At 45.4% G+C, this 26,881-nt stretch overlaps 1 protein-coding gene across 1 annotated transcript; it reads right to left on the reverse strand.

Moving 5' to 3' along the window:
* Positions 1-6,642: 6,642 nt before the first annotated feature.
* On the reverse strand, positions 6,643-26,055 carry LOC310771750 (angiotensin-converting enzyme-like; the record flags this gene model as incomplete). The annotated part of the gene is made up of 12 exons (XM_083631935.1): positions 6,643-6,853; positions 6,959-7,081; positions 7,509-7,607; positions 9,150-9,294; positions 9,417-9,640; positions 11,815-11,984; positions 12,143-12,240; positions 12,877-13,068; positions 15,921-16,064; positions 17,998-18,085; positions 18,883-19,059; positions 25,834-26,055. The coding sequence occupies 12 exons, from the start codon at positions 26,053-26,055 to the stop codon at positions 6,643-6,645; spliced, it is 1,893 nt and encodes a 630-aa protein (XP_083488061.1).
* Positions 26,056-26,881: the final 826 nt, after the last annotated feature.

The following is a 26,881-nucleotide window of genomic DNA, read 5'->3' on the forward strand; positions in this document are numbered from 1 at the left end:
GGCTTTCAAACATTTACACCTTTTTAAATATGACCTGTATCCAAGTTATCTGGATAATGGTCGCATTTAAAAACCAGGTGTAAATGGGGTGAAAGAGATCTCTCAATGTGAGCCAGACTACCTCCAGATGTGGTCAGGCAGATCTGATCACGGTGCGTTTACACCTATGGTTTTACACCTTGCATTAACATGTTTTTCTCCTTAGCTTTCCTGCCTGGTTTTTTGACTCTGGAGGAGTACAGGTCCTGGATGGAGGGCAGTTTGGCACCAATGACTTGTTTTCTGCAGTCCTGAACATCTGTTGCAGTCTGTGCCTGTTGTGTTTGGTGGCAGACCCAAACCACACAGTGATGTGAGTTGCAGAGGACAGACTGGATGATGGAGGTTCTGAGAGATTATGGATCCCAGGAACTGAAGCTATAGGATTCCACCGTAGACACAGAGCTGTTGGATATAGCGAGGTGGCCAGTGCTGGGGGACTCCTCTGTACAGTTTTGAGTTTTGAGTGTTCAGCTCCAGGTTGTTCTGACCACACCAGAGGGCAAACCGTTCAACGTCCTGTCTGTATGCATACTCATCGCAGTCGCAGATGATGACTGTGTGTTGTCTGTAAACTTCAGGAGTTTGACAGATAGGTCCTGGAGCATTGGGCCCCTGGGCCTGGGCCCGGTAGACCCGTTCGGTAATACATCCCTGGCTGTTTGCACACTGTTTTCCCCCCAAAAAATATACAGCTATTACAGCAACACACACAATGGATTTACAGTTCAATTCAAAGTTGTTTTACAAAAACACAAGGAAGTGAAGTTTAAACCTTTTGGGCATGTAGTCTTGCATTTGGGCCTATTGGGTCTTACAGTGCGGCACACTCAATTAAAACCAAAAGTACAATAACCCTCTAATTGTCCATAAACTTGTGGAACATTTTGTCAAAAATAAAGGGTTGGGGCCATAAGGGTTAATTTGATCCCAGGTTTGGGCAAGATCCACGGTGCACCCTGTGAAGACGCTCTGGGTTATGGGCCCCTGGGTACTGGCTCGGCCGGTAGGCCCATTCGGTAGTACATCCCTGGCTGCTTGTGTCACTTGATTGTAATCACCTGTTAATTGATTACAATCACCTGTTACTTTCCTACCATGATGGCCGTGTGGTGATGTAACAGAATCCTATCAATAGGAGGATGTAACCACTACCAGTGGAGCAGTTGAGACCAGACAGCAGGCAGCAGTATGTCGACACCACTAGAGGGCACTGTGCTGCAACATGTAGCTGCAGTGTGGCTGACAGCTGGTGTGGTGTAACCTCACTCCATGCAGACCTAGAGGCTTATACCTTTATGGTGTATGGGATAAAATTAAAGTTGACATCATAAGATGTATGAAACTGGTGTAAGTTATATTTTAAAGGGGAAAATATAATGCTTTGCTGAAAATATAATAGATTTTTACTATATTAATGGTTGTTTGCCTTGGGTTAGGGTTAGTTCCCATCATTTTAATTTACCACACTGATCTGTTAAAATAACCCCCTTTTTCTCCACATGATCTGGGACCTTCTCATGTGGCAGATGGAAAAGACAATCTAGTGCAGGGGTCAGGGCTCACCAACCTTTTTGACCCCAAGAGCTACAGTAGGCTATACGAGGGATCAGTGTTGGTACACAAACGGCAGCTTATAATGGGACCCTATGGAGCCAGCCTTGAGTGTCTCACGCTAGCAGTGCTTTCTACTAAATTCACTTCATTTTAAAAACTGCGACAGTTCACACAACTTTAACACGACATACATATATTATACATCAGACCCTTGAGCTACTTCTGCTCTCACTCAGAATGTCAAAATATAAGCGATGTGATGTATAGTTTTTGAGATATAACGTTTGTTTGGCACAACTCATAGGCTACTAGTAAACTGCTGTGGTTCCGGTGTGATGTCACACTGATTCTATAGATACAGTCAGTCTGTGGGGGAATATTGTGCATTTAAACAGGAGACAATCATCTCTCTACTATATGTTCAGCTAAATGCTCCACAGGTCTGTTACCTTCTTCCAAGCTTCATCATTTAAATGTTAGTGTCTCTTGAGTTGAGGGGAACCTGGAGCGATGAGAGCCACTGGCACCCTAAGGGGTTTCCCTACGCAAAGGGCAGGGGCTTTGAAGATGATTGAAGAGTCTCCTTTTTAAACAGTGTTTTCAATCAGCATCTCAGCCTCTCACTGTGACGAGGAAAGAGTCTCTGAGACACAAACACATTTTAAACATGGTCACAGAGTGTCTTGCTGCTCACATACGTTGTTCACTTTCCAACAACATGCTCTGGATGAAGCTATGTAAGCGTGCACATGATCAAATCAAACAAGCATTAAGGAACTTGTGAAGAAAAGTAAGAGAAGCAAACAGGAATACAATAGCCTACAAGACGAATACAAGTAATGTAAGTCAAAATAACTCTTAAGTAGGCTAGCGGCTAGCCTAGCCTACTTAAATCAATTAAGGGAGACTAGCGCAATACCCGTCCCTCATTTAGTCAGGCCTCGTTCACAGAGTGGGGAATATCCCCGTTGTGGTAAGAAGAAAGATAAGGAGTATCAAAATTACAACATCGTATCAAAATTACAACATACAATCACATTTGTAAGAACAGAGTACAATAAAAAATGCATACATCTCTGACTTACACTAAAATGTCAGGATTTTGATCTGAATCCATACTATTACACCACTATTCTTAATAAATAAACTTGTATCACATACATCCGGTTTCAGCTGAAAAAAAAGGGTTTAGTGCGCAGTTATTCTTTAACTAAAGCAATAAAACTATTGTGCCTATGGCTATTTGAGCAGCCCTGACTCAGAAATGTTTGTGTAACTAGTACAACTGCTGCACCCACCCCCCCCACCCCCCCCCCCCCACGCACCTCTTCCAGTTCTGCTGGTGATGAAGCACTTGACGGAGCCATCCTGGAAGTCAGTTGTACAGACGGGCCTTCTGTCCGTACTCCATGGTGTGTTTGGACATCTCCAGGTTCTTCTCCAGCTGAGGCAAATAATTGATACTCTTTTTACATAGCTAGTTATGTCAATGAAACAGGATAGGTAGGTAGATACTAGGGGTGGGGGAAAAAATCGATTCACCTAAGTATCACGATTTTTAATGTCACGATATTTTGGATCGATCTTTTATTCCAGAATCGATAATCGCAAAAAAAAAAAAAAAAAAAAAAAAAAAAAAATTTGGGTGCTTGCAGTCAGGCCACTCACTGAACAGCAGGCCAGGCGCCGCCTACTGGTTTACTAGTGGTTTTATTACTTTATTAGTTAGTCTGAAGTAATAATTACACTTCAGGGTTAAAGTGGGTGCATCTCATTGTAAAATTGGACTTCAAACGGCCCAAATCTGGCTTCAAACGGCCAAAATTGGGCTTCAAACAGCCCAAATTTCACGCGCGTCGGCCCATATCGGCCTGGCCTGCTTGGTATCTAATGCCGGCCTGAATTATGATCCCAGTCCGCCCCTGTTTTTAACTATATCGCCCAGCCCTACTCATGATATATAATATACAGTCTCTAGTGTATGATTCAACTTTTCCCATGTTCTAATCTAGTGTAAAAAAGCAAACAAACTGAAAAAAGAAAAGAAAAAAATAAACAAAAATCGCAATAAATCGTAATATCGAATCGCAATAATCGTAGAATCGCAATACTTAACACATTGAGTGCCAAGGACGTCTGTGCACGTCCTAAAAAAAAGTAACGTTCAGTGCCAAGGACGTCTGTGCACGTCCTAAAATCATAATTCATATTATTCCATAATTCTGCTGTTTAAGGTCGTACCCAGCCAGTGAGCATGAATCCCTTGAAGGGATCACACGGCGCCACCTTAAACATCGTCACAGGAGCTGCTCCACCCACCTCAGATCCTTTACTTTGTACAGGAGACAGCGGAGAAAGCCGTGATGAAAGTGGAAACCGATGCATGCTTTCTGCCAGAGCCGTATATATTGCTCTGTCTACAGCGAGAGTGGGCTCGGCTGCATCCGCGCTCACAACTGAGCTCTTATGCTTCTATCTATCTCCACACGATTTCCTAGAAAGCCAGCATCCGAAGCCGAACGGGCCAAGCCTTTTCGTTCAGTCGCGTTTGCCAGCGCGCATCATTTCCTTGATGGGCGCTGGGATCTGTCCGGGGCAAAAACGGAGTCGAGAAAGCAAACTCTGTGCGTGTGGGAGGAGCCCGCAGTTCAGAGGTGGAGAGGGGGGGGGGGGGGGGGGGGGGGGGGAGAGGGGTGTGTGGCTGCACAGAAACCACACCACACGCCACCACATCAGAAAACACCAGCCAGAGTCAGTGAATGTGCTCGAAATTAGAGTGCAAAAGGTATTCATAAAAGGGGCTATATCTTGGAAAGTAAAAAAAAACGACAGAAAACCCTTGAAAGTGCACTTTTTTGAGAGGCTGTAATTTCATAATGGAACTGTCTAGAAACAAAATTTCTTCTTTGGAAGAAGCAGGAGTGTTCAATGTTTCATTAAAGTCCAGCCCCGTTAATATAGCCATAATAGAAAAAATTCTATAGCTGTTTTCAACTGAATGGAAGTGAATCTGGCACAGGCTCCAGACAATTTTACTGAAGCGCTGTGGCACTCAATGTGTTAAGAATCGCAATATAAATCGAATCGGCACCCAAGAATCGTGATAGTATCGAATCGGGAGATAAGTGAATCGCCACAGCCCTAGTAGATACAGTAGTTAGTTTGTTTGTAGGGGTGTGACAATACATCGAGCTATTATCGATGTATCGCTACATCATCAATATCGTATCGTGTATTGATGCAAAGTGAGATATCTATCGTCATCTTGAAGATACGCCTTGTAAATCCAAGCATGGCATTGATCATGTTCATAATTGAAAGGTCATCAAGGGCTCTTTGCAGTGGTTCTCAAATGGGGGTCCGGGGACTCCCAGGGAACCTTGAGGGGGGTTCCAGGGGGTCCCCAGCCAAACGGGGGGTAATTTATTTTCGCTATGATTCCATTCATAAGTAACACAATGACTATTTTGGTCATGGGTTTTATACACTCTGTAACAAAACATCTAAAAGCATCAATCTTATTATCATATGGGGGAACATGCGACAAGATCATATCAAATGGGGGTCTGTGGTCTAATTTCTGGCAGTTTAGGGGTCCTTCACATGAAAACATTTGAGAACCACTGCTTTATGTTAACTGATTAAAAAAATCATTTACACTTAAACTTTAGATTGAACAGATTGTTTTTCATATAAATGCCTGGAAGAGCTCAGAAATAAAATACATTTGTCAAATATTTGAGTTGCTTTTTGTGAGTTGATGGAAATGTAACTGATTGTGTTAAATGCGCGATATCATCTCATATCGATCGCAGGCCCCTGAATAGACCCTTTTCACAGCCACCATTTTGTGTCTAAAAGGCAGGAAGTTTCACAGGTGCACCAAAACCTTAATTAGGGTGTCCAACTTCCAGTCCATTTAGGTGTTCCAGTGCTGGGGCCCTAATTAGTGAGTTGGTTGCACCTGCGTTTCCCCTGCCTTTTAGACACAAAATGGCAGCTGTGAAAAGGGCTAATTGAATCGAAATCGTATCGTGGCAGACTGTGATATCAGTGAGACAAAAAGAATAAAAACTACTCGCACACCGCAGAGCTCCTTTTCTCCAGATTTATTGCTGTAGCGCGTTTCGAGCTACATGCTCTTCATCAGACAAGACAGTACAGGACGCCATCATAGATATAGTGGTCAAGTGTCACATGATACAGTCACATGATGAGATCAGGTGGGATGACAGACACCTGTGTAATTGAGAGAAGGAAAATGCATTATGCACACCACATCCCATCTGCCATTAACCATTAACAATGGAAATATAGAAATTAATCACTAAAATTACTTGAGAAAAAGTCTAAACATGTCAAAACATCTAAACATGTCAACCTGACCTGTGTATTTTGGTGCTATTGTGATTTTAATCTACATTCCTACAGGTGAGTTTAATGTGTGTCGTTTTCCTTTAGTCACCTTCTACCTACCTTTGACATATATGCAGTATGTCAAAGGTAGGTAGAAGGTGGATTTTTGTCTACTCAGTATTAGCCTGTGCAATCTTACCAATATCCTGAGGGGTAGCCCTCAGGGATGGGCAGAGCTTACAAATATCCTGAGTAGCCCTCAGGGATGGGCGGAGCTTACCAATATCCTGAGTAGCCCTCAGGGATGGCCGGAGCATACCAATATCCTGAGTAGCCCTCAGGGATGGGCGGAGCTTACCAATATCCTGAGTGGTAGCCCTCAGGGATGGGCGGAGCTTACAAATATCCTGAGTGGTAGCCCTCAGGGATGGGCGGAGCTTACAAATATCCTGAGTGGTAGCCCTCAGGGATGGGCGGAGCTTACAAATATCCTGAGTGGTAGCCCTCAGGGATGGGCGGAGCTTACAAATATCCTGAGTGGTAGCCCTCAGGGATGGGCGGAGCTTACAAATATCCTGAGTGGTAGCCCTCAGGGATGGGCGGAGCTTACAAATATCCTGAGTGGTAGCCCTCAGGGATGGGCGGAGCTTACAGATATCCTGAGTGGTAGCCCTCAGGGATGGGCGGAGCTTACAGATATCCTGAGTGGTAGCCCTCAGGGATGGGCGGGAGCCAGTTGAGGTCTGGCCAGCCCAGGGTCTCGTTCACATTCTGCTTTTCTAGCCATTTAATAATGGCTTCAAAGTATCTCATCAGTGCACCGGTGTCCATCTTGTTGGTGCCCAGGGCTTCCTGGAGCACTTCAGGCCAAGGTTTGGAAGAGCCAGCCCGAAGAATCTTCCTGGAAGAAGATTGAAATGGTTGCATCCATAAACTGCATCCTTAAACATGACTTGCTCGTATCTGTAAATGTGGTCAGCTCTGGAGGCCCTATGAGTACACATACTCTAAGATGGCCCCCGCCTCCTTGGAGCGGTAGATGTCACACGTGTGCAGAGGGCCTGTGTGCTTTGCTGCCTGACACAGTTTCTCGTGGAACTGGAACTGCAGGATGTAGCTGACAAAATACCTGCAATAATAATAATCACCACCATCACGTCATCATCTGTATTTACCATCATCTGACACTCTAGTCTCTTAGGTCTATCCAAATCGAGCCATTGCACACAAGCACACACACATGCAGACAGAGGGAGAGACAGGAAAATCCTGCATTTCTACACCACCTACTGTATCTAACCATCATTTTTCATCTTGGGGCCAAGAAGAAGAAGAAGAAGAAGAAGAAGAAGAAGAAGAAGAAGAAGAAGAAGAAGAAGAAGAAGAAGAAGAAGAAGAAGAAGAAGAAGAAGAAGAAGAAGAAGAAGAAGAAGAAGAAGACCTTTGGTGTGCCTTGTGTTAGTGACTAACACAAGGCACACCAAAGGTCTTCTTCTTCACATCTGACTAACAGTTAGTCAGATGTGGCAGTTGGAGATGTTTGGACAGGATGCTACCTGATGTATGGTGTGTTTCCAGGAACGTGGAATTTTGCCCCCGGATCAAAGTGCTCCTCTGTGCGCTTGGTGGGCGGGCAGACGCCTTGGTATTTTGTCCTTTAAAGCAGTGATTCCCAACCAGGGGTACGTGTACCCCTAGGGGTACTTAAGCAGCTTGCAGGGGGTACTTGGAATGATTGGGGAATACAATTTACCTCCAAAATGATAAATAAATATATATATATTCCAAGTCATTTCATAAGCCCATTGTTAAAATGTGATGTGTGTGCCGCAACTAGTTCTGCTGGCAAGTGTCAACTGCTACACTGTTCTGCTACTGATAATGGCCCACAAAAAACCTATAAAGCCCAAACACCGGCTGTTCAGTGAAACATATATTTTGTATAGATTTACTTGTATGTAATCATCAACATGCATGAGTGAGGGGTACTATTGTCATGGAAAAACAGCTCAAGGGGTACATAAGACAAAAAAGGTTGGGAACCACTGCTTTAAAGAGTAATGGCAGAAGGAATAGATGGATTCAGTTTCCAGTGTGTTTGGGTCATTGAAAGGCACTACACAAATTGAATTATTATTATTACGGTATTATTATTACTAGAAATATTGCACGCTTCGCACGCGCATCTCACATATTTGCATCTCTGGGAGCTGCCCACTAAAACCAGTCATGTACTGCTGGCCACTGAGCAGCTCCACTAGAGCTGTCGGGGGTTGTGCCTTGCTCAAGAGCACCTCGGTAGGTGTTGAGGGACGGTACACACACACACACCCCTTGTTCAATGTGTTATTATTAGTATTGTAATTTGCTACTGTTGTGTCAGCTAGAATTAGCTAGACATATTTTCTGTGAAGCCCTCTGAGACATGCTTGTGAATTATACAAATAAATTGTCTAGAACCTTGGCGTTAGGGGTGTTTGTCTAGAACCTTGGCGTGAGAGGTGTTTGTCTATGGGATTCTTCTATGGCATTACTCCAAAGAACCATTTTCGGCACCAATCATTTTTGCATCAATCATTCACTTTCCCAAACCACGTTTTCTCAGCTGGTCCAAAGATTCATATGAGTAGGGGGCCACAGTGGCGCAGTGGTAGCGTTGTCGCCTCACAGCTAGAAGGTCCTGGGTTCGATTCCCACCCGCGACGCTGCGAGCGCTGAAGGAGTGTGTGCCCGTCCGCATGTCCTCAAATGCCCACTGCCTGGGTCGGGTCGTCAAAAGGGCCTTTCTGTGTGGAGTTTGCATGTTCTCCCCGTGCCCCCTGGGGGTTTCTTTCATATAGGAACCCCTCACCAAAAACATGCAATATCCTGGTCGCTGAAGTGGTGCCTCCTCTGATCGTTCGGGGCGCCTGTTCGGGGGAAGGGGAACTCGTTGGAATAGCGTGAACCTCCCACGTGCTATGTCCTACCGGTGAAGCTTCCCCTGTCAGGTGAAAAGAAGCGGCTGGGCATGTCTCGGAGGAAGCATGGAGCCAGTTTCGGCTCTCCCCAGATCAGCAGAGGGTGGAGCAGCAACCAGGATAAATACATTAGAATTAGCACTAATGGGGGATAAAAATGGGATGGGATGGGAGGGGGAGGGGGGTTTGTAAACAAATTAAAAAATCTAAATCAAATGAGTAATCTTAACTGCCAACCTGAGGTACCACCAGTCAGAGTTTAGGCGCTCTGGGGGCGTGCCTCCGCTGAACACGTCCCATCTCCATTGGTTGATTAGGTAGCCAAAGGGGAGGAACGCGATCTTGCTTAGAGCCGTCTTCAACAGGAAGTTAATGTCAGTCTCTGCAGGAAGTGATTACAAATAAAGCACTTAATAACTCGTGAATTTTATTGATTGTTTTTCGAAAAGGTTGTCACTATATTCTGAAAGGTGCTTTTTAAGTGAAGTTTATTATTATAATTACCATGGTCAGCGGTCAGAGCCTCCAGTAGGCCGATGGTGTACAGATGTTTGGGTGTGGAGGCGGAGAGACCCAGGACATCGCCGATAGCCTCGTGGAAACCGGGGTTGGCTCCTCTCCGGAAGCCTACAGGCTGGTCCTTGTATTGCAGGTAGTACTCCACATGTCCCATCTCATGGTGCACGGTGGAGAGAGCCTCCATAGTCACTGTGGTGCACATCCTAATCCTGAAGAGGAGGAACTATCAATTCATTCCTTATCAGTTAGTATAATCAACGACAGTATTGTAGCCATCTCGATGGATAAAGTGAGCACGTTGGTCCTTGGCCAACCGGATTGTCCCTTTGGTCTGATGGTTAACATGTTGTGCTTGTGAATGACAGACCCGGGTTCGAAATCAGCCCTGCCTGTGTCGTTATATTGGTGTCAGAAGTGGGATCTGTCGGTAGTAGGGGTGCACCGATCACGTTTTTTGCCACGATCACCGATTGCCTATGGCAGTGGTTCCCAACCTACGGTACGCGTACCGTAGGTGGTACTTGCGCCCCCTGCTGGTGGTACTTGGAAGGCTCTGTGAAAAAAAAAAAAAAAAAAAATTTTTTTTTTTTTTTTTTTTTTTGCAAAATCCATGGTGGTCATTAGTAGTAGTTTTCAAACATGTGAAAGTGAAATAATAATAATAATTATTAATATTATTGGCAGTGTTTCTCAAGGTAGGTGGTACATGTACTTGCGCCCCCCCCTGCTGGTGGTACTTGATCCCTGGAATCCCAATGTTTAAATTATGAAATAAACCCAACTTTAAAATCAATTGTAAAACATGTTTATCTATCAAAATAATACTACGAATGAAAATAAACTTGTGATCATTGAAATTGAGGTTTATTTTGTTGTCTTGAGATTTAGAAACAAATATTTGTTTCTGACGGACACTATACCTGTTGCGCATGCACAATTACCTGCCCGCCCCGCATGGTTACACAAGTGGTGAACAAAGACGAGGAGGGATGCTAAAGTGGATCAAAACTGGAGGGAATCGTAAAAGAGCTGTAGTAGAGGAGAGCAGCAATGATGAAGCACAAGGAGGTGAAGACAGCAGTCAACCCAGCACAAGTGCAGCTGCTGCAGGTTGCACATAGGCTGCAGGTTGGAATAAATTTGCCTCCTGCGTGAACTGTGCATAGCTGAACTGTGCATAGCTGAATAGACTGTATTTTAACATCGGTCATATGGTGGTACTTGGAGAGCCAACTACTTTCTCAGGTGGTACTTGGTGTAAAAAGGTTGGGAACCACTGGCCTATGGGAAATATCTGCCCAACCGATCATCGACTGATCACCGATTACCTTGTAGGATTAAAAAAGTTTGGAAACGTTAATTCGGTCGATTATTTCTCCCCTTTAATAATACCAATTGGTATTGTATTTTATATTGTTGGAAAGCCTGATTAGTGATAGGGCTTTTTTTATAAAAAAAATAAAAAAATAAAAGCTACATTCCTTACTTGTTTTATGTGTTTAACTGCTGTAATTGTTTAAATTGTATTAGTTCTGCAGAGAGGTTTTGCAGGGTTTACTCAGCTCAACAACTATCTTCAAACAGCAAAATCCAAGTGACAGAATTTAAATTGGCTGCAACTACTCTAATAACATACTTATTATTTATTTATTTTCAAGTTGAGCTCAGTTTGGTGTGAAAAGTATGTATATTGATATTGTTCTAGCAACTAAACCAGCGTATATGCTTTGATTTTCAATGGGCAGCATTTCAAGCAATTTTATATTGTATATTGTTTTTAAACTATTTTGGAACAGAAAATAACCTTTTTTTTGTAAATTTTTGTATGACAGCAGTTTTAATACAGTAACTTAATATAAAGAAATATCGGCAATCAGCCGATCGCATATGAGGTCAAAATCGGCCGATACAGATTGCGTGCCGATCGATCTGTGCACCCCTAGTCGGTAGGGATCACGGTGCGGTCACCGGAGGCGCAGGGCGCCCCGGTTGCGTGAGGGAGCGGAAGGACGCCATAAACGGGATGATTGGCGGCAGAGTACGCGGAAGCGCAGGGGAGGGGAGGCAGTGTAGCGATCTGGTCTCTATGCATAAAGTGAGCATGTTGGTCCCTTTAATGGTTAATGTGTTGCGCTTACGAATGACAAACCCGGGTTCGATACCAGCCTCGCCTGTGCCGTTACAGTATTATCAACGGTAATGGCAGATCAATACAGTAGTACTAGTCAAAAGTTTTGACACCTGATTGAATGTATACATTTCTCATGAACTTGAAGCCATTCTGATCTAAAGGCTTTTGCTTAAATTTCTTTCCAAAGTTTTTGACTTTCCATCCAGGCAAAATGTTCTAAGCTGACTCCGCAGGACCTTGTCTGTTGTCTACCTGAAGTCTCTGCGGTTTAAGAAGTCCGAGGCACCCCCGTGGCACACCACCTCCCGATCAACAGGCTTCACCAGCATGGATTTGTCCCAGAACTCCTGGGGCATCTCCAACAAGCCCAGAGAGGTGAAGAAGTCCTCAGCAACATGGAACATGCGTGTGGCATTGTAACCCTGGAGAAAGAGAGGTAACAATGAAATGCTTCACCTCAGTGGGTTCTAGCAAAGCAACCTTCAACAGAAAAACAGAAAGGGTTTGATTTCATTGTCTGCAAGACCTAACAACTGAATTTCACTTTTTCCATAGTCATGTCAGCTTTCCCCTGACTTACTTGTTTGACCATTTCATCAGTCACGTCCACGTTGGGTTTGTCAGGGAAGGGGACCATCATGTCATAGATATTGTGCCAGGTCTGAGCCCACATGTTTCCTGAAGGAGAGGGAGAACAGACACTCGAGCATCAGCATCAACTTGCTGATCAAATTCCTTACGATAACCGCACCGTTTCAAATTTTCATTATCATTAAAACCGTGTTACCGTGATTACCGTGTTACCATGGTTACAGTGCTTTGAAAAACATGGTAAATACTGTCGATCATCAACCAAAGTTGGCAACCGTCTCCCAGACGCAGACGCGCAGCCTTGGAGAAATGATTTCAGTGAGTGTATCAATTCTTTTTGGGTCTGAGTTTTCAATATAAAACGTAACATGATTTCAGTGAGTCTCTCACTACTCTTTGAACATTTTCAGCAATTTATTACGAATACCGTGATAATACGATAACCGTGATAATTTTGGTCACGATAATCGTGATGTGAAATTTTCATACCGTTACATCTCTACTCACAAGCACTGTTTCTTTAAAGCAGTGAGACAAAATGACTGGCAGGCAATGGCGTGCCTCCCTCGATACTGTGGACTGTCACCAGGAGTTGGTGTGATTACATTTCACTTCCTCCTATGCATCTATAATAACTGTTGATGTATAGGCTAGTCTAGTGTGTAACACACATTCATGCCTCCAGCCAGGTACTGGCAACATCAAAAGGTGCATCTGCCCTACCTAGCAGGTGAGCTGGGATGGGTCCTTGGAGGTTGATGTACTTGGGGCCGTACTGCTTGTAGAGCTTGCGGCGGACAAAAGCATGCAGTTGCTGGTAGAGGGGCTCGACGGTCTTGTAGATTTTCTCCAAATCCTCCTCAAACGTTGGAGTGTCATACCAGGAGCGCCAGTAATCTCCAGTGTCCTTAAAACCTAGACAGGACATAATGTTCATCTTGTCAGATGTTTGCCTGATGTATATATATTTTGAATGTACTGTGCACACTACCAGTCAAAAGTTTGAACGCCCCTGATTGAATGTTTTTCATGATCTTAAGGTCATGTCAATCTAAAAGCTTATGCTTAAATGCTTGTTTCTTGCACAAGTATAAATAGTGAAGTTGATCCTATGTATGAAGTTCTTTCGATGCGCTACGCTCGCTCGATGCCTAGGCTCGGCCGCTACGCGCCCTCGCCCGTAGCTCGGCTGCTGCGTGGCCTCGCCTGCCCAATTGGCGAGTGCGGGTGTGTGTGTGTGTGTGTGTTGCTCACTAAATGTTATTGCATCAGTGATGTCAACAATGCCTCCGTGTGTGTGTGTGTGTGTGTGTGTGTATGTATGTGTCCCGTTATGATATCACTGATGACATCATCAGTGTGTGTGTTAGGATGACGTCATCATTCCTACTTTGACGTTGTCATTCCTACTATGATGTCATCGATCACTGATGATGTCATGATTCATAAGTGTCTTTCATGCCTTTCGCTGGTGATGTCATAACACAGGTGATGTCATATTCGGGTCTATAAGGGCCTGCTCCTGCACGCCCTCCTGGTAAAACGGCTAGACCTTCTCGACGGTCGCCTGATTGCCCACCAGGAAGAAGCAATCCAGGCTCTGGCTTCCAAGGCCGAGGATCAGTACGCCCTCCTGGTAAAACGGCTAGATCTTCTCGGCGGACTAAACCCTCCTGAGGGTGTCATTCCGCAGCCTTCTGCCCCTCCTGCCCCAGCTTCCGAGCGCACCGTCGTTCCGGAGGTTTCCAGACCTGCTACCCCCCCGGTCACAGCGGCCGTTGCTTCTAGCTCTGCCTCTCGGCCGCCTCCAGCTGCTAAGCGCATATTCTTGGGGGGGAGTTCGCGTCATCCCAGAGCAGGGGCAGCCACATTTGAGTCCCAGCAGCCATCTGTACCGTGATCTGACCGGCAGGGTTCGCATCACACCAGAGGAGAGGCAGCGCCGTTTGGACACCCGGAGCTGCCTGTACTGTGGTCGAGCCGGGCATTACCTCTCCTCCTGCTCCCGGCGTCCAGTAAGTGGTCCCACCGCTCGCCGGCCCGTGGTACTCCCAGTGGATCAAGACTCTACGGGTTCAACCCCGAAACCCATACGGTTGGGCAGCGTTCACGTGACCCAGGAGTGGCAGTGTGTCTCCAAGAAGGTTAAGGAGTTGGAGAAGACTGTAGATCGTCTCATTGAGAAGTTCAATCACTGCCTGCAGATCAGCTCCGTCCCCCCGCAGGGGGACTCCGAGTCTGCTGGCCCTGAGGCACAACCTGTGGACCTTCCCCTCGCCGAGTCTGAACCCGTACCTCAGCAGCAGCCTATTCCAGTTCTTGACCCACACGTAGGTTCCAGCTTGATGCTGGGAGGTCCCCGTAGTGTCGTCAGCCCTCGGTCAAGAGCAAGAAGAAATAAGAGGCGTTTAAAGGAGGAGGCGGTGAGTGACCTCCCCAAACTACAGGTCGGGAGGGCAGGCCTCGCTGAGTCAGATCCCCCTGTGGCTCTGCCTTCGGAGACGGCGGCATTTGACCCTTTTGATGGTCTCCAGCCTCCCATGTTTGGATCGTGCCCCGGGGGATGGCCGGCTCCAGAGGATCCACCGGACCCGGTAGAAGTTCTGTCTACGTATCGGTCTATCTATGGCTTCGATATCCAGTATTAGGGAGGAGCACCTCCACTGTCCTACACCCCCTTTGGGGTCTGACCACCTGCATCTAACCACCTGCTGAAGAGCACCTCACTCTCCTACACCCCCTTTGGGGTCTAACCACCTGCATCTAACCACCTGCTGAAGAGCACCTCACTCTCCTACACCCCCTTTGGGGTCTAACCACCTGCGTCTAACCACCTGCTGAAGAGCACCCCCACCAGAACCTGCGGATTTTCTGTCTCCCAGATGCCATCCTTGATGGCCTCATTGGACGCCAGGTGGCGTCCGTTGAGGGGAGGGTACTGTTAGGATGACGTCATCATTCCTACTTTGACGTCGTCATTCCTACTATGATGTCATCGATCACTGATGATGTCATGATTCATAAGTGTCTTTCATGCCTTTCGCTGGTGATGTCATAACACAGGTGATGTCATATTCGGGTCTATAAGGGCCTGCTCCTGCAGGTCCTGGCCAGTGATTCATAAACTCACATCAAGGATCACACCAAACTCTGCAACCTCGGCAACCTGCAACTTCTGCAACCTGCAACTTCTGCAATCTCTGCAACCGTTCCCAAACCTCGAACAGTGCAGCCCCAGCCATCAAGTTCCACAACACCCCAGCTTCTCAAGACTTACCAAGTTTCCCGTGGCCCTCAACTACCCGCGAATAGATCCACATGTCTGACTCTGATCCTGACAGTGTGTGTGTATACCCCCCTATGACATCACTGATCAGTCTTGTCACAATGCCTCCTTGTGTGTGTGTGTGTGTGTGTGTGTGTGTGTGTGTGTGTGTGTGCGCGCCCTTATGACATCATCACTGATGATATCATTGCTGATGTCATCAAATCATTAGCTAATTAACCTTAATTAAAAAATTTGGCTCAGTCAGGTCACCCGCAGGGGTGCCCTTTACACACCCGAAGGTTTCAGCCCGATCGCACGTAAAACGGCATAGCTGTGGCCGAACACAGAACTTGAAACAGACAAAGCCCGCATACTCAATTTTACACATAGATATATAGAAGATAGATAGAAGATAGTGTTGTAAAAATAAAGAAAAATGTATCCAAACTTTTGACTTGTAATGTTCTTGCAACATGTCAGGTCATGGTGAAGTTCCTACCATCAGCTTGAGAGGCCTTGTTGCTGAGCTCCACGAATTGGGGGTAGTACTTCTGAAGAGGTACACCTGATGCATTGTGCCAGCCCTCCCAGGCGTACAGCAGCTTCTTGTAGCTCTTGGAGTTGGCCATGATAGATGTCAGCTCTGGAGAGAGACAACAAAATCAACACACCCTCAGTCACAGAGATGACAGCAAATAGAGGGACGCTGAGGCCTCGCCTCCAACAGAAAGAGGAGGCTAAAACAATAGATATGTGTCCACTTAGCAGTGATGGGCAAGTTACTCAGGAAATGTAATTAGTTACTTTTTCCAGTTTTTTTTTTATCCCCCGTTAGTGCAATTTTTTTAATTTATTTATCCTGGTTGCTGCTCCACCCTCTGCCGATCTGAGGAGAGCCGAAACTGGCTCCATGCTTCCTCCGAGACATGGGCAGTTAACCAGCCGCTTCTTTTCACCTGACAGGGGAAGCTGCACCGGTAGGACATAGCACGTGGGAGGATCACGCTATTCCAACGAGTTCCCCTCCCTCGGAACAGGCGCCCCGAACGACTAGCGGAGGCACCACATCAGCAACCATGATATTGCATGTTTTGGTGTGGGGTTCCTATATGATGGAAACCCCCAGGGGGCACGGGGAGAACATGCATACTCCACACAGAAAGGCCCTTTTTGACGACCCCACCCGGGCGGCCGGCACTCGAGGACATGCGGACGGGCACGCACTCCTTCAGCGCTCACAGCGTCCCAGGTGGGAATCGAACCCAGTACCTTCTAGCTGTGAGGCGACAGCGCTTACCACTGCACCACCGTGCCCCCAGGAAATATAATTAGTTACTGATTACTCCTTTGAAAAAGTAAAAAGATTACTTTACTTATTACTTGGTATCAAAAGTAATTAGTTATGTTACTCGTTAATTTACTACATCACTTTCGCTGCCCCCCTTCTGAAAAAGTGGCGTACGTTTAGCCAACTCCTTTTAGAACTGAATCCCCTTTATTATTATTATTGATTATTAAAATTTAACCTTAGAGGAGGAGTCAACAACCAGCCAAACCATACTTTTTATTTGTCTTCTCTTTTCAGTTTTAGAGCTACAGGATATCAGACAGATTGGTCATTCCACCTACTGGAATGACCTACCTTTGATGCTCCTGATAGATGGAACAAACTTCAGGACTCATCAAAAAAGGTTCCAAGGCACTCTTCATTAAAAAGCTTTAATATAAGGCTAGTTCTTCATAGAACAGAATAAAACAGCCAACATGTTTCGGCCATAAGGCCTTCTTCAGGGCTAGTTGCAAAACCTCAGGACTCTCTTAAACTGGACAGACTGGTCTCCATAGAGACGTTCAGGTCAGGGTCTCCATAGAGACGTTCAGGTCAGGGTCTCCATAGAGACGTTCAGGTCAGGGTCTCCATAGAGACGTTCAGGGTCTCCATAGAGACGTTCAGGGTCTCCATAGAGACGTTCAGGGTCTCCATAGAGACCTACAGGGTCTCCATAGAGACGTTCATGGTCTCCATAGAGACGTTCATGGTCTCCATAGAGACGTTCATGGTCTCCATAGAGACGTTCAGGGTCTCCATAGAGACATTCATGGTCTCCATAGAGACGTTCAGGGCGCTACTTGAGGATGCATTACATAGGAGATGCACCTGCTTTGGATAGCCCTTTTACTTGTCTGCATCTGTGATTTTTATGATGTACTGCAACTTTTGTCATTGTAATTGTATTATTGTAATCAGGACATCCTTGAGAGAGCTTGCTCTCAATGGTCCTCCCTGGAATGGATAAATAAAGGGTAAAAAATATATATATATATTTGCCTAACTACCTACCTAAAAAAGGAATTGCGTTGTGGCAACGCAGTAGTCTTGCATAGCCAGACCTATCTCCACACTTCGTTTTAGCGCTCATTTCCCATACCAAGCCCTTGTAAACATGCGAGAGCCTGTATCTTCCGGATGTGTAATTACAGGTTTCCACCCGTAGACACAACAGAGATTGTTCTGCAGATATTCGAAGAAATCGGTTTCAAATAATTCATGTGAAAATGTATTTATACCAACTTACCAGGATCCAGGCTCCAGCAAACGTTTGGCTTTGGACACACCTTGGCTGTTGAATAGATTTTGTCCATGGTGCTGAGAATTTCATTATACTGGAGACAAGAAAAGAGTGGAAGTCATGCTTTCATTTTAGAAAGAGTTCAGCATTTCTGCTAATATAGTAGTACATTACATAATATAAATATAACATATATATATAGTAGTACATTACATTATATATATTAGGGCTGTGGCGATTCACTTATCTCCCGATTCGATACTATCACGATTCTTGGGTGCCGATTCGATTTATATTGCGATTCTTAAGTATTGCGATTCTACGATTATTGCGATTCGATATTACGATTTATTGCGATTTTTGTTTATTTTTTTCTTTTATTTTTTCAGTTTGTTTGCTTTTTTACACTAGATTAGAACATGGGAAAAGTTGAATCATACACTAGAGACTGTATATTATATCATGAGTAGGGCTGGGCGATATAGTTAAAAACAGGGGCAGACTGGGATCATAATTCAGGCCGGGCATTAGATACCAAGCAGGCCAGGCCGATATGGGCCGACGCGCGTGAAATTTGGGCCGCTTGAAACCCAATTTGGGCCATTTGAAGCCAGATTTGGGCCGTTTGAAGTCCAATTTTACAATGAGATGCACCCACTTTAACCCTGAAGTGTAATTATTACTTCAGACTAACTAATAAAGTAATAAAACCACATGTAGTGCTCGAGTGACATCACTCAGCGCACAATTGCTCAACTTCATAGACATTGTGACATCATCAGTGAGATCACAATTGTTCTCGAGTGACCATCACTGATGACATCATCCAATGTGGGACAGAAATGGAAACAAACAGAACCCACTTCCTTGTATATGATGATGATGACAAACCTCCTTTCTGTCATTCTCCGGCAGGTTGGCGGCTCCCAGTCTGCTGATCTGGCCTATCAGCTTCTTGACGTCAGTGAATTGCACAGGAAACGTGTCCACCAACTCAGGAGGGAACACCTGCTTGGCCTTCTTCCCCCAGGCCTCGGTGAAGGCCTGCTTTTCTAGGTGTGCATTTACCTATAGAGCCATGGGGGGAATGAGTTTGAGTTTGTCATCTCTGCAAATATTAAGGTGTTGCATAAATTACCTTAAGTTTCAATCTTAAATTTGTCCCTTAGGCAATATCTTTGCCTAAGCTGAGGGATTCACTTAGGAGCGTTGCATAAAGGATCTTAGGTTTTCTCCTTGCTTGTGTTTAGACTGAGGTTTTTACGGTAGTTACTGTCAGAATACAGCACAGAGCACTTCAGTTACCATGGTTACGCACGCTTCACTCTGCTCACTTCACTCACAGCATCCTTCAACATTAACATGACTTGACAGCATGTTATAGCTGGCTTCTTCCAAATGGACAACAATGAGAATATATAGACATAAAAAGCCAAACTGGACCGAAGATGACAATGTTATTCTCCTTGTAGAATGTGGCAAGCGTAAGCAAATTATACAAAGTTATTGTTTCTATGATGCAGCAGCCGTAACAAATATGCACAAACAGAGGATGTGGCCAGAAATAATGGACAAAATCAATGCAAGAAATCTGTCAAAAGAACCGTGGAAGATCTCATGCCTTTTGGTTCTGTCCTTCACTAGCGGGATTCTGGGCCAGGATATTTGACTGGTACTCTTAAGGCCTCCAAAATAAACCTTCAGCCGGAGGCAGAACTTGCCATCTTTGGCTGCTCGGAGACTTCTCTGAACTTCCCTGCAGCTGTGCAACAGTCTCTGACACAGGGGACAACTGTCGCCAAAAGACTAATTCTGAAGGAATGGAAGTCTCCCTCTTCCCCTTCATTTCAGTTGTGGTTAACAACGTCTGGGACCCGTTTCTGGCCTATCTTGACGAGGTCAGGGGTGACGGGTGACTCGCGGACCCTTTGCGTGGGGCCCCACGCACAGCATCTCCTAGAAGCACATAAGCACCGTATGTGGCTGGTAGCACTACGTACGTTGTAACACTGAACGTCCTTATATATGTTTTTTTTTCTTTTCCTTTTTTCTCTCTGTGTCTGAGCCTCTTCAACCACCATAAATTCAGCCATTCTGGTATGTTACTATGTTACACAAATAATTTAGTTACTAAGGACCTTGTTGCAACGCATAATTCATAAGGGAATAGGGATGTCACGATACTAGAATTTCTACTTCGATACCGATACCCAGGAAAATATCGATACTCGATACCATTTTCGATACCACGCGGCGGGATGACAACACATCAAGAGGCATAAAAAAGAAACAAACAGATGGACGGACAGATGCACGCTTCTCCATAATCTAGACCTGATAAAATTCACTAAAAACTTTGACCTTACACAGCAGATTACACCTGCTTCTAGTCATCAGCCTATCACAACACAGCAGATTATACCTGCTCTAGTCATCAGCCTATCAGAATACTTTGAATTTATTGAAGCAAAAGATACCCACCAATGACAGGGAGGGAGAAATCAGTGGTATGTTTGATTTTTCATTAAGAGAAAGCACTGCTGATATTGATACAGTTGCAAATGAGTATTGTATCCGTTTCAATTTTTTAGTATTGATACGTATCGATACTATCGATACCTGTTGCAAATGAGTATTGTATCCGTTTCAAATTTTTAGTATTGACTTTTATCGATACTATCGATACTTTTGACAAGCATATAAGGGAATACTTAAGTTAAGTAGCTAAGAGCAAACACTCTAGATCGAATGGTTTTCCCTTACTACATCCTAAGGTAATCTTTGGGTGATTTTATGCAACAATGTTTTTCCTAAAGGCATCCTTAGATAAAAGTTTAAGGGTAACCTTACAGCACAAACTAAAAATATCAAAAAGTCCGACAGTTGAACAAATAATCAGTTGACATATTAAAGTCCCTGGAAACCAAAATCCACAAAAACGTTCTAACTATGTTATTTAGGGTCTTATGTTAGTAATTTTGTGCCTCCGAAATTATTATACATTACTTTCAACCCAAAGCCTTAAAATCGCCACTTTTCTACAAGATTCTAAAAAGTACTTCCTCATTGAAGACAGCAGTGCGTGAGGTGCTAAAACGCAGGAGCTTATGACGTCATAAGCTCTATATAACCTTTGTACACGCGCGCAATCCGCACCCACCTATGGCAAGTCCGTTCTTTGCCCCCAGTGACAGCGCTCCCTCGCTGTCCGTCTCCTCTGTGTGCCGAGATTAGCAAGGTGTCGGGTTTCAGGCCATTCTCTCTCTCTCTCTCTCTCTCTCTCTCTGAGAGAGAGAGAGAGAGAGAGAGAGAGAGAGAGAGAGACAGAGCCGCGGAGCAATGCGCGAACACACACACTCAGAGAATGGCCTGAAACCCGACACCTCTCTCTCTCTCTCTCTCTCTCTCTCTCAGAGAGAGAGAGAGAGAGAGAGACAGAGCCGCGGAGCAACGCGCGAACACACACACTCACACACACACACACACACACACACGGTGTGTGCACTCATCTCTTTCTTTCTTTCTCCGTTTCCCCCCCCCCCCTCTCTCTCGCGCTCTCCGAGAGACAGAAATTTCCCTGCTGTAGATGGGACACGCCCACACATTCCGCGGGAGATAATACACTCTAAAAAATAATGAAATCTCATGAGTTTTGCCATGGCTGTCAAACCTAAATTTATATACTTTGCGACGTTCATCATCGTTCAAATTTGGCTGGTGGCTTATTAACATAGGGTCCTGTGATGTGATTAACTCAAAATGCTAAATAATAAAGAAATATTTCTGGTTTCCAGGGACTTTAAGCTCGCAAGACCCCCTGCACATTTATTCAGAACACGCGAGCAAAGTTGGCCACTTTGGGAGGAAACTGAGCCTGTCATTCTCCAAATCAACCAGGGCTCGAGTGGATTTTCACTCCTGTCCCTCCCAACCCAGTCCCACAAAGAAAACTCCTGCCCGTCTTAAGAACTGTAGCCGTTTTCCCACATGCGTACCGGAAAATTACCTGTAAGTCAATATCGGACATTTCCCTTCACACCTCTCCTCTGGCATGTGGGAATCTATCAGCGAAATTGCCTGTATGGGGGGGGGGGGGGGAGGGGGGGGGGGGGGGGGGAGGGGGGGGCGGCACTGCAGAGCGGGTGGGGAGTGACGTGTCGGCAAAACTCCGAATGGTGAAATAAGTTTGCTTGTTTATCCGTTCACCTGCGTAGCGTTGAAGCACTTTTTACAGACTGGCTTCATTTGATGTGTCCGGGCTTGCCTTGGCTGTCGGCAACGTTGCTTAGTCCCTGTCGGACTGTGACTGAAGGAGGAGGACGGACTGTGGCCAGAGAGCGAGCAGAGAGGAGAGGGGAAAATCAGCACAGCACACACATGAAGCTGACATAGGCTACTGCTCTTATTATCACAAGATCATTTCGCCAGTTTGCTTTAATGTGCGCTAATGATTAGATTATGCCCGCTGGAACATTAAGCAACGTGTGTACACCTCGCCCATGAGAGTGTCGCGCAGAATATGAAGATAGACTAAACCGGGGACAGATCATGACTGATGATTATGTACCTCTGCGCTGCTGCGTGAGACTAGAGCCGTCTGGAAGCGAGAGAGACCAGGAGGGAATTTATTTTGGGAAGATGCTCTGAACAATTTTGACGACGTGGAATGGAAGCGTCATTTTCGCATGTCCCGGTATTAGGCTACGTGCTGAGTCTGGTCCGACCCGCACGCAAGATCACCCGGTGGCGAAAACCACTGGAAGCGCGTTTGCGACTGGCAATAGTCCTTTGGTGGTACGCAACACCAGGGGAATATCGAACAATCAGCTGTGTATTTGGTGTTGGACTGTCTACTGTGTGCATTGCAACCTGGTCCACGAAGTCACAGCCCACTGATAGCGGAAAATGCCTTCGGAAATCAGCAAGCTGACATACTGCTCTTATTAGGCTATCACAAGATCATTTCGCCAGTTTGCTTTAATGTGCGCGAATGATTAGATTATGCCCGCTGGAACATTAAGCAACGTGTGTAGGCTACTCCTCGCCCATGATTGAAGGACCGCTGTCGCGGAAAATGACCTGAACCGTTTCCACTTGCGTCCCCTTAAGACCATACCGCTCTTGTGACTGGCACGAAACTGGTGAAATGTCAGGGACGACGGGGTCGCGCTTATACCGGCACGGCGCCTTTCTCACATGCAGGCATTAGACCACGTACCGGTCATTTTGCGGTACAAAGCGCATGTGGGAAAAGGGCTAATGACTCCCATTCCGACTGTTTATTTAACTACCGTAAATTCCGGACTATAAGACGCACCGGTCTATAAGCCGCACCTTCAAAGGTGACTATTTTTTTCTTCTATAAGCCGCACCGGTCTATAAGCCGCGGGTGTTTTGATGTTTAATTACCATATGAAAGGGTTCGTGCACAGAGAGGAATGTCGGGAAAGAGATCGCTGTTTGGGGAAGCTCCCATTTATTAACATTTCAACAAAACAAAAGTCAGGTCACTAATCCCCAGACAAAATCACACATTGTGGTATTTTTTGTTTTTTTTACAGTGCACACAGTGTCCGCGGTGTGGTGAAAAGAGGGCAAGAGAGGAAATTAAAACAGAAGTGGATTTATAGTTAGAAAGAGTGCTAAAGAAGAGAGAATTCCGTTTTTTATTTTTTTATTTTAGTTACTCACAGTACTATTGACCAGTCCAACTCAAAAGATATTCGGCAGTTTCACTTTGAGCTCTTGTTCCGCCGCTGGGCACACAGTGTCCGCGGTGTGGTGAAAAGAGGGCAAGAGAGGAAATTAAAACAGAAGTGGATTTATAGTTAGAAAGAGTGCTAAAGATAGTCCGGTCTGGTTATGACGAGTCTCGCTGGGTACAGTACGCCAAAGCGATATCCATTGACTCGATGATGCTGTTGTATGTTGCGCGTTTCTGTTGCACCAACGCGGAGAGGTCCTGCCCGGACGAAAAAGCGCGTACCCTCCCAGGTGAGGGGCTTCTTCCCCGCAGCCTGGAGGATGAGTTGACGGTCGGGCCAGCGGAGTAGGCAGATGAAGATGGCCCTCGGTGGCAGGCCGGGGTCTGGACGTGGCCGAGGCGCCCGGTGTGCCCTGTCCACCTCTGGTGGTTTCTCGCCTTCCTTCAGGTCCAGGATGTAACACAGGATTTTGCCACGAAAGCGTCCATGTCACCGATCTCAGCTCCTCTTTTACATTGATCAGGCGAATGTTATTTCTTTTACTATTATAAACTCTGTTCACGGTTGCCTTAGTTTCTTTAGTGAGTGAGTGGATGGACTTCTGCACGTTTTCAAACTTGTTTTCAAGCTGCTCAAAACCTCTGAGCGATGTCGGACTTAATCGATAGTGTTTCACGGAGTAAAAGTTTAGCCCAAGCGTGTATCTCCAGCCTCCAGCAGGTGAGTCATTTCCTCATTCATGGCGTGATTGCTTCGTCTTTTTCTTTCTGCTTACCTGTGTTGTGTTATGTTATGTTATGTTATGTTGTTAAAAGAGGGCAAGAGAGGAAATTAAAACAGAAGTGGATTTATAGTTAGAAAGAGTGCTAAAAAAAGAGAGATTTTTTTTTTTTTTTGGAAAAAATCCATAGATAAGACGCACCGTTATATAAGCCGCAGGGGGCAAAAAAGGCCAAAAAACGGGAAAAAAGCCGCGGCTTATAGTCCGGAATTTACGGTACATATTTATATCAACCTGATTTATTGTTACCGTAAATTTCGGACTATAATAAACTATATAAACTATATATAACTATATAAACTATATAAACTATATATAACGGCTTTTTCCCCGTTTTTCCCCGTGCGGCTTATCTATGGATTTTTCCGGAAAAAAAAAAAAAAAAAAAAACGGAATTCTCTCTTCTTTAGCACTCTTTCTAACTATAAATCCACTTCTGTTTTAATTTCCTCTCTTGCCCTCTTTTCACCACACCGCGGACACTGTGTGCACTGTAAATAAAAACACAGGTGGTGTTGTGTTATGTTGTTTTGTTGAAATGTTAATAAATGGGAGCTTCCTCAAACAGCCATCTCTTTCCCGACAATCCCCTCTGTGCATGAACCCTTACATGGTAATTAAACATTAAAACACAATAAAAAAAAAAAAAAAAAAAAAAAAAAAAACATTAAAACACCTGCGGCTTATAGTCCGGTGCGGCTTGTAACAAACAGGCAATTTTGCTGCTGCGGCTTATACTCCGGTGCGGCTTATAGTGCGGAAATTACGGTATTATGATTCCTGTCCCGCCGGCTCCCATTTACTTTGTTCCTGTGAAGTTTTCAAGTTTCTTGTCATACCGGCAACAATGCAAACATCTGTCACCTGCAATGAAACTCAGAGCCCACTCAACTTCACTGTAGTAAAAGAAATGTAAAAAGGAATATCAATAAGAAGCAAGTTTCAAGCAGAGTAATTAAAATCAGATATCAAAAACATACTTCGTAAAAACAAGTAGGTAAAAACCAAAACAAACCCCACAGGATTCCCGAAATAATGTCAGCCTCTACCGTGCATCCATTTGTGAGTGGGAGGTGCCAGTCCGGGCAGGGACCTCTCTATGGGAAAGGTTCAACTCACACCAGTTCAACATGCCTAATCTCTGTATAGACTGCCCATTGGTCACATGACACCGGCCTGGGCCCGAGGAGTGGAGGGGAACTCAACTCAAAACGTGAGTTTTTTATTTATTTATTTTTATTTATTTTATTTTAAAATTTTATTTATTTTTTATCTAAACGGGCTTTCTCTCCAATGGGACATTTTTCAGACTTTTGGGGTGTGCGACCAATGACATGGAACCGTCGTCGTACCTACCTGCAGCTTGGAGTTGTGGTCTGTCAAGTTGGTGTTGTAGTTCCAGCTGGCGGTTTGACTCTGGAAGAACACCTCCTCGGCCGTGCTGTTGTAGTCACTGACGAACCTCGCTGCTTCAGCCGCGGTGCTGGAGTACTCCCCCGGCAGCCAGCGGGCAGGTAGAGCCTCACACAGTCCCAAGACCGGCAGCAGCAGCAGCGCTGCTGACACAAAGCTGTCCATCCTGCTCCACTTGGCTCTCAGGTATGAAACACACTACAGTGCAACGTGTCAGAAGAGTTAGAAGAAGAGGCAAAAAAAACCTTTTCGTGAAGTGAGAGTGCGCCTCCTCCACCCTGGGGCTGTTGTCTCATCCACTCCCTCACACGCCTCCACCCTGGGGCTGTTGTATCATCCACTCCCTCACACGCCTCCACCCTGGGGCTGTTGTATCATCCACTCCCTCACACACCTCCACCCTGGGGCTGTTGTATCATCCACTCCCTCACACACCTCCACCCTGGGGCTGTTGTATCATCCACTCCCTCACACTCCTCCACCCTGGGGCTGTTGTATCATCCACTCCCTCACACACCTCCACCCTGGGGCTGTTGTCTCATCCACTCCCTCACACACCTCCTTCCTCACCCTTGTCTGCTGGTTGAAAGGCACAGAAGCCACAGCCAGCTCCTTGTTAAGGAGCCGTTTAAAGCAGCCCACACTTCTCTGCAGCCTTGCCTCTCTCAGCAGTCTAAAGTGGAGGATGACATGGGAGTGGTTTTTCACTCCTGTCCCGTGCCAATCCCAGGCCAGGGTAAAAAAAAAATCCTGTCTCGTCCCACTCCTGGTAGAATGACTCCCGTCCCATCTCACTCCCATTTTTTTTATATATATATTTTAGTCTCTAGGCAATGCAATGATTTTGATTTGATGTTCTATCCTTCTTAGATTACTTTGTGTTCTATTGCACTTTTAATTCGCACCATTTGGCCATATCTAATCTATCTATCTATATATCCCCAACATAAATGGGAGCTCGGGCTCTGTGTGTCTGTCCCACTGTGACATC

The sequence above is a fragment of the Poromitra crassiceps genome (genome assembly GCF_964638095.1).
Source record: "Poromitra crassiceps genome assembly, chromosome: 2".
NCBI lineage: Eukaryota > Metazoa > Chordata > Actinopteri > Beryciformes > Melamphaidae > Poromitra > Poromitra crassiceps.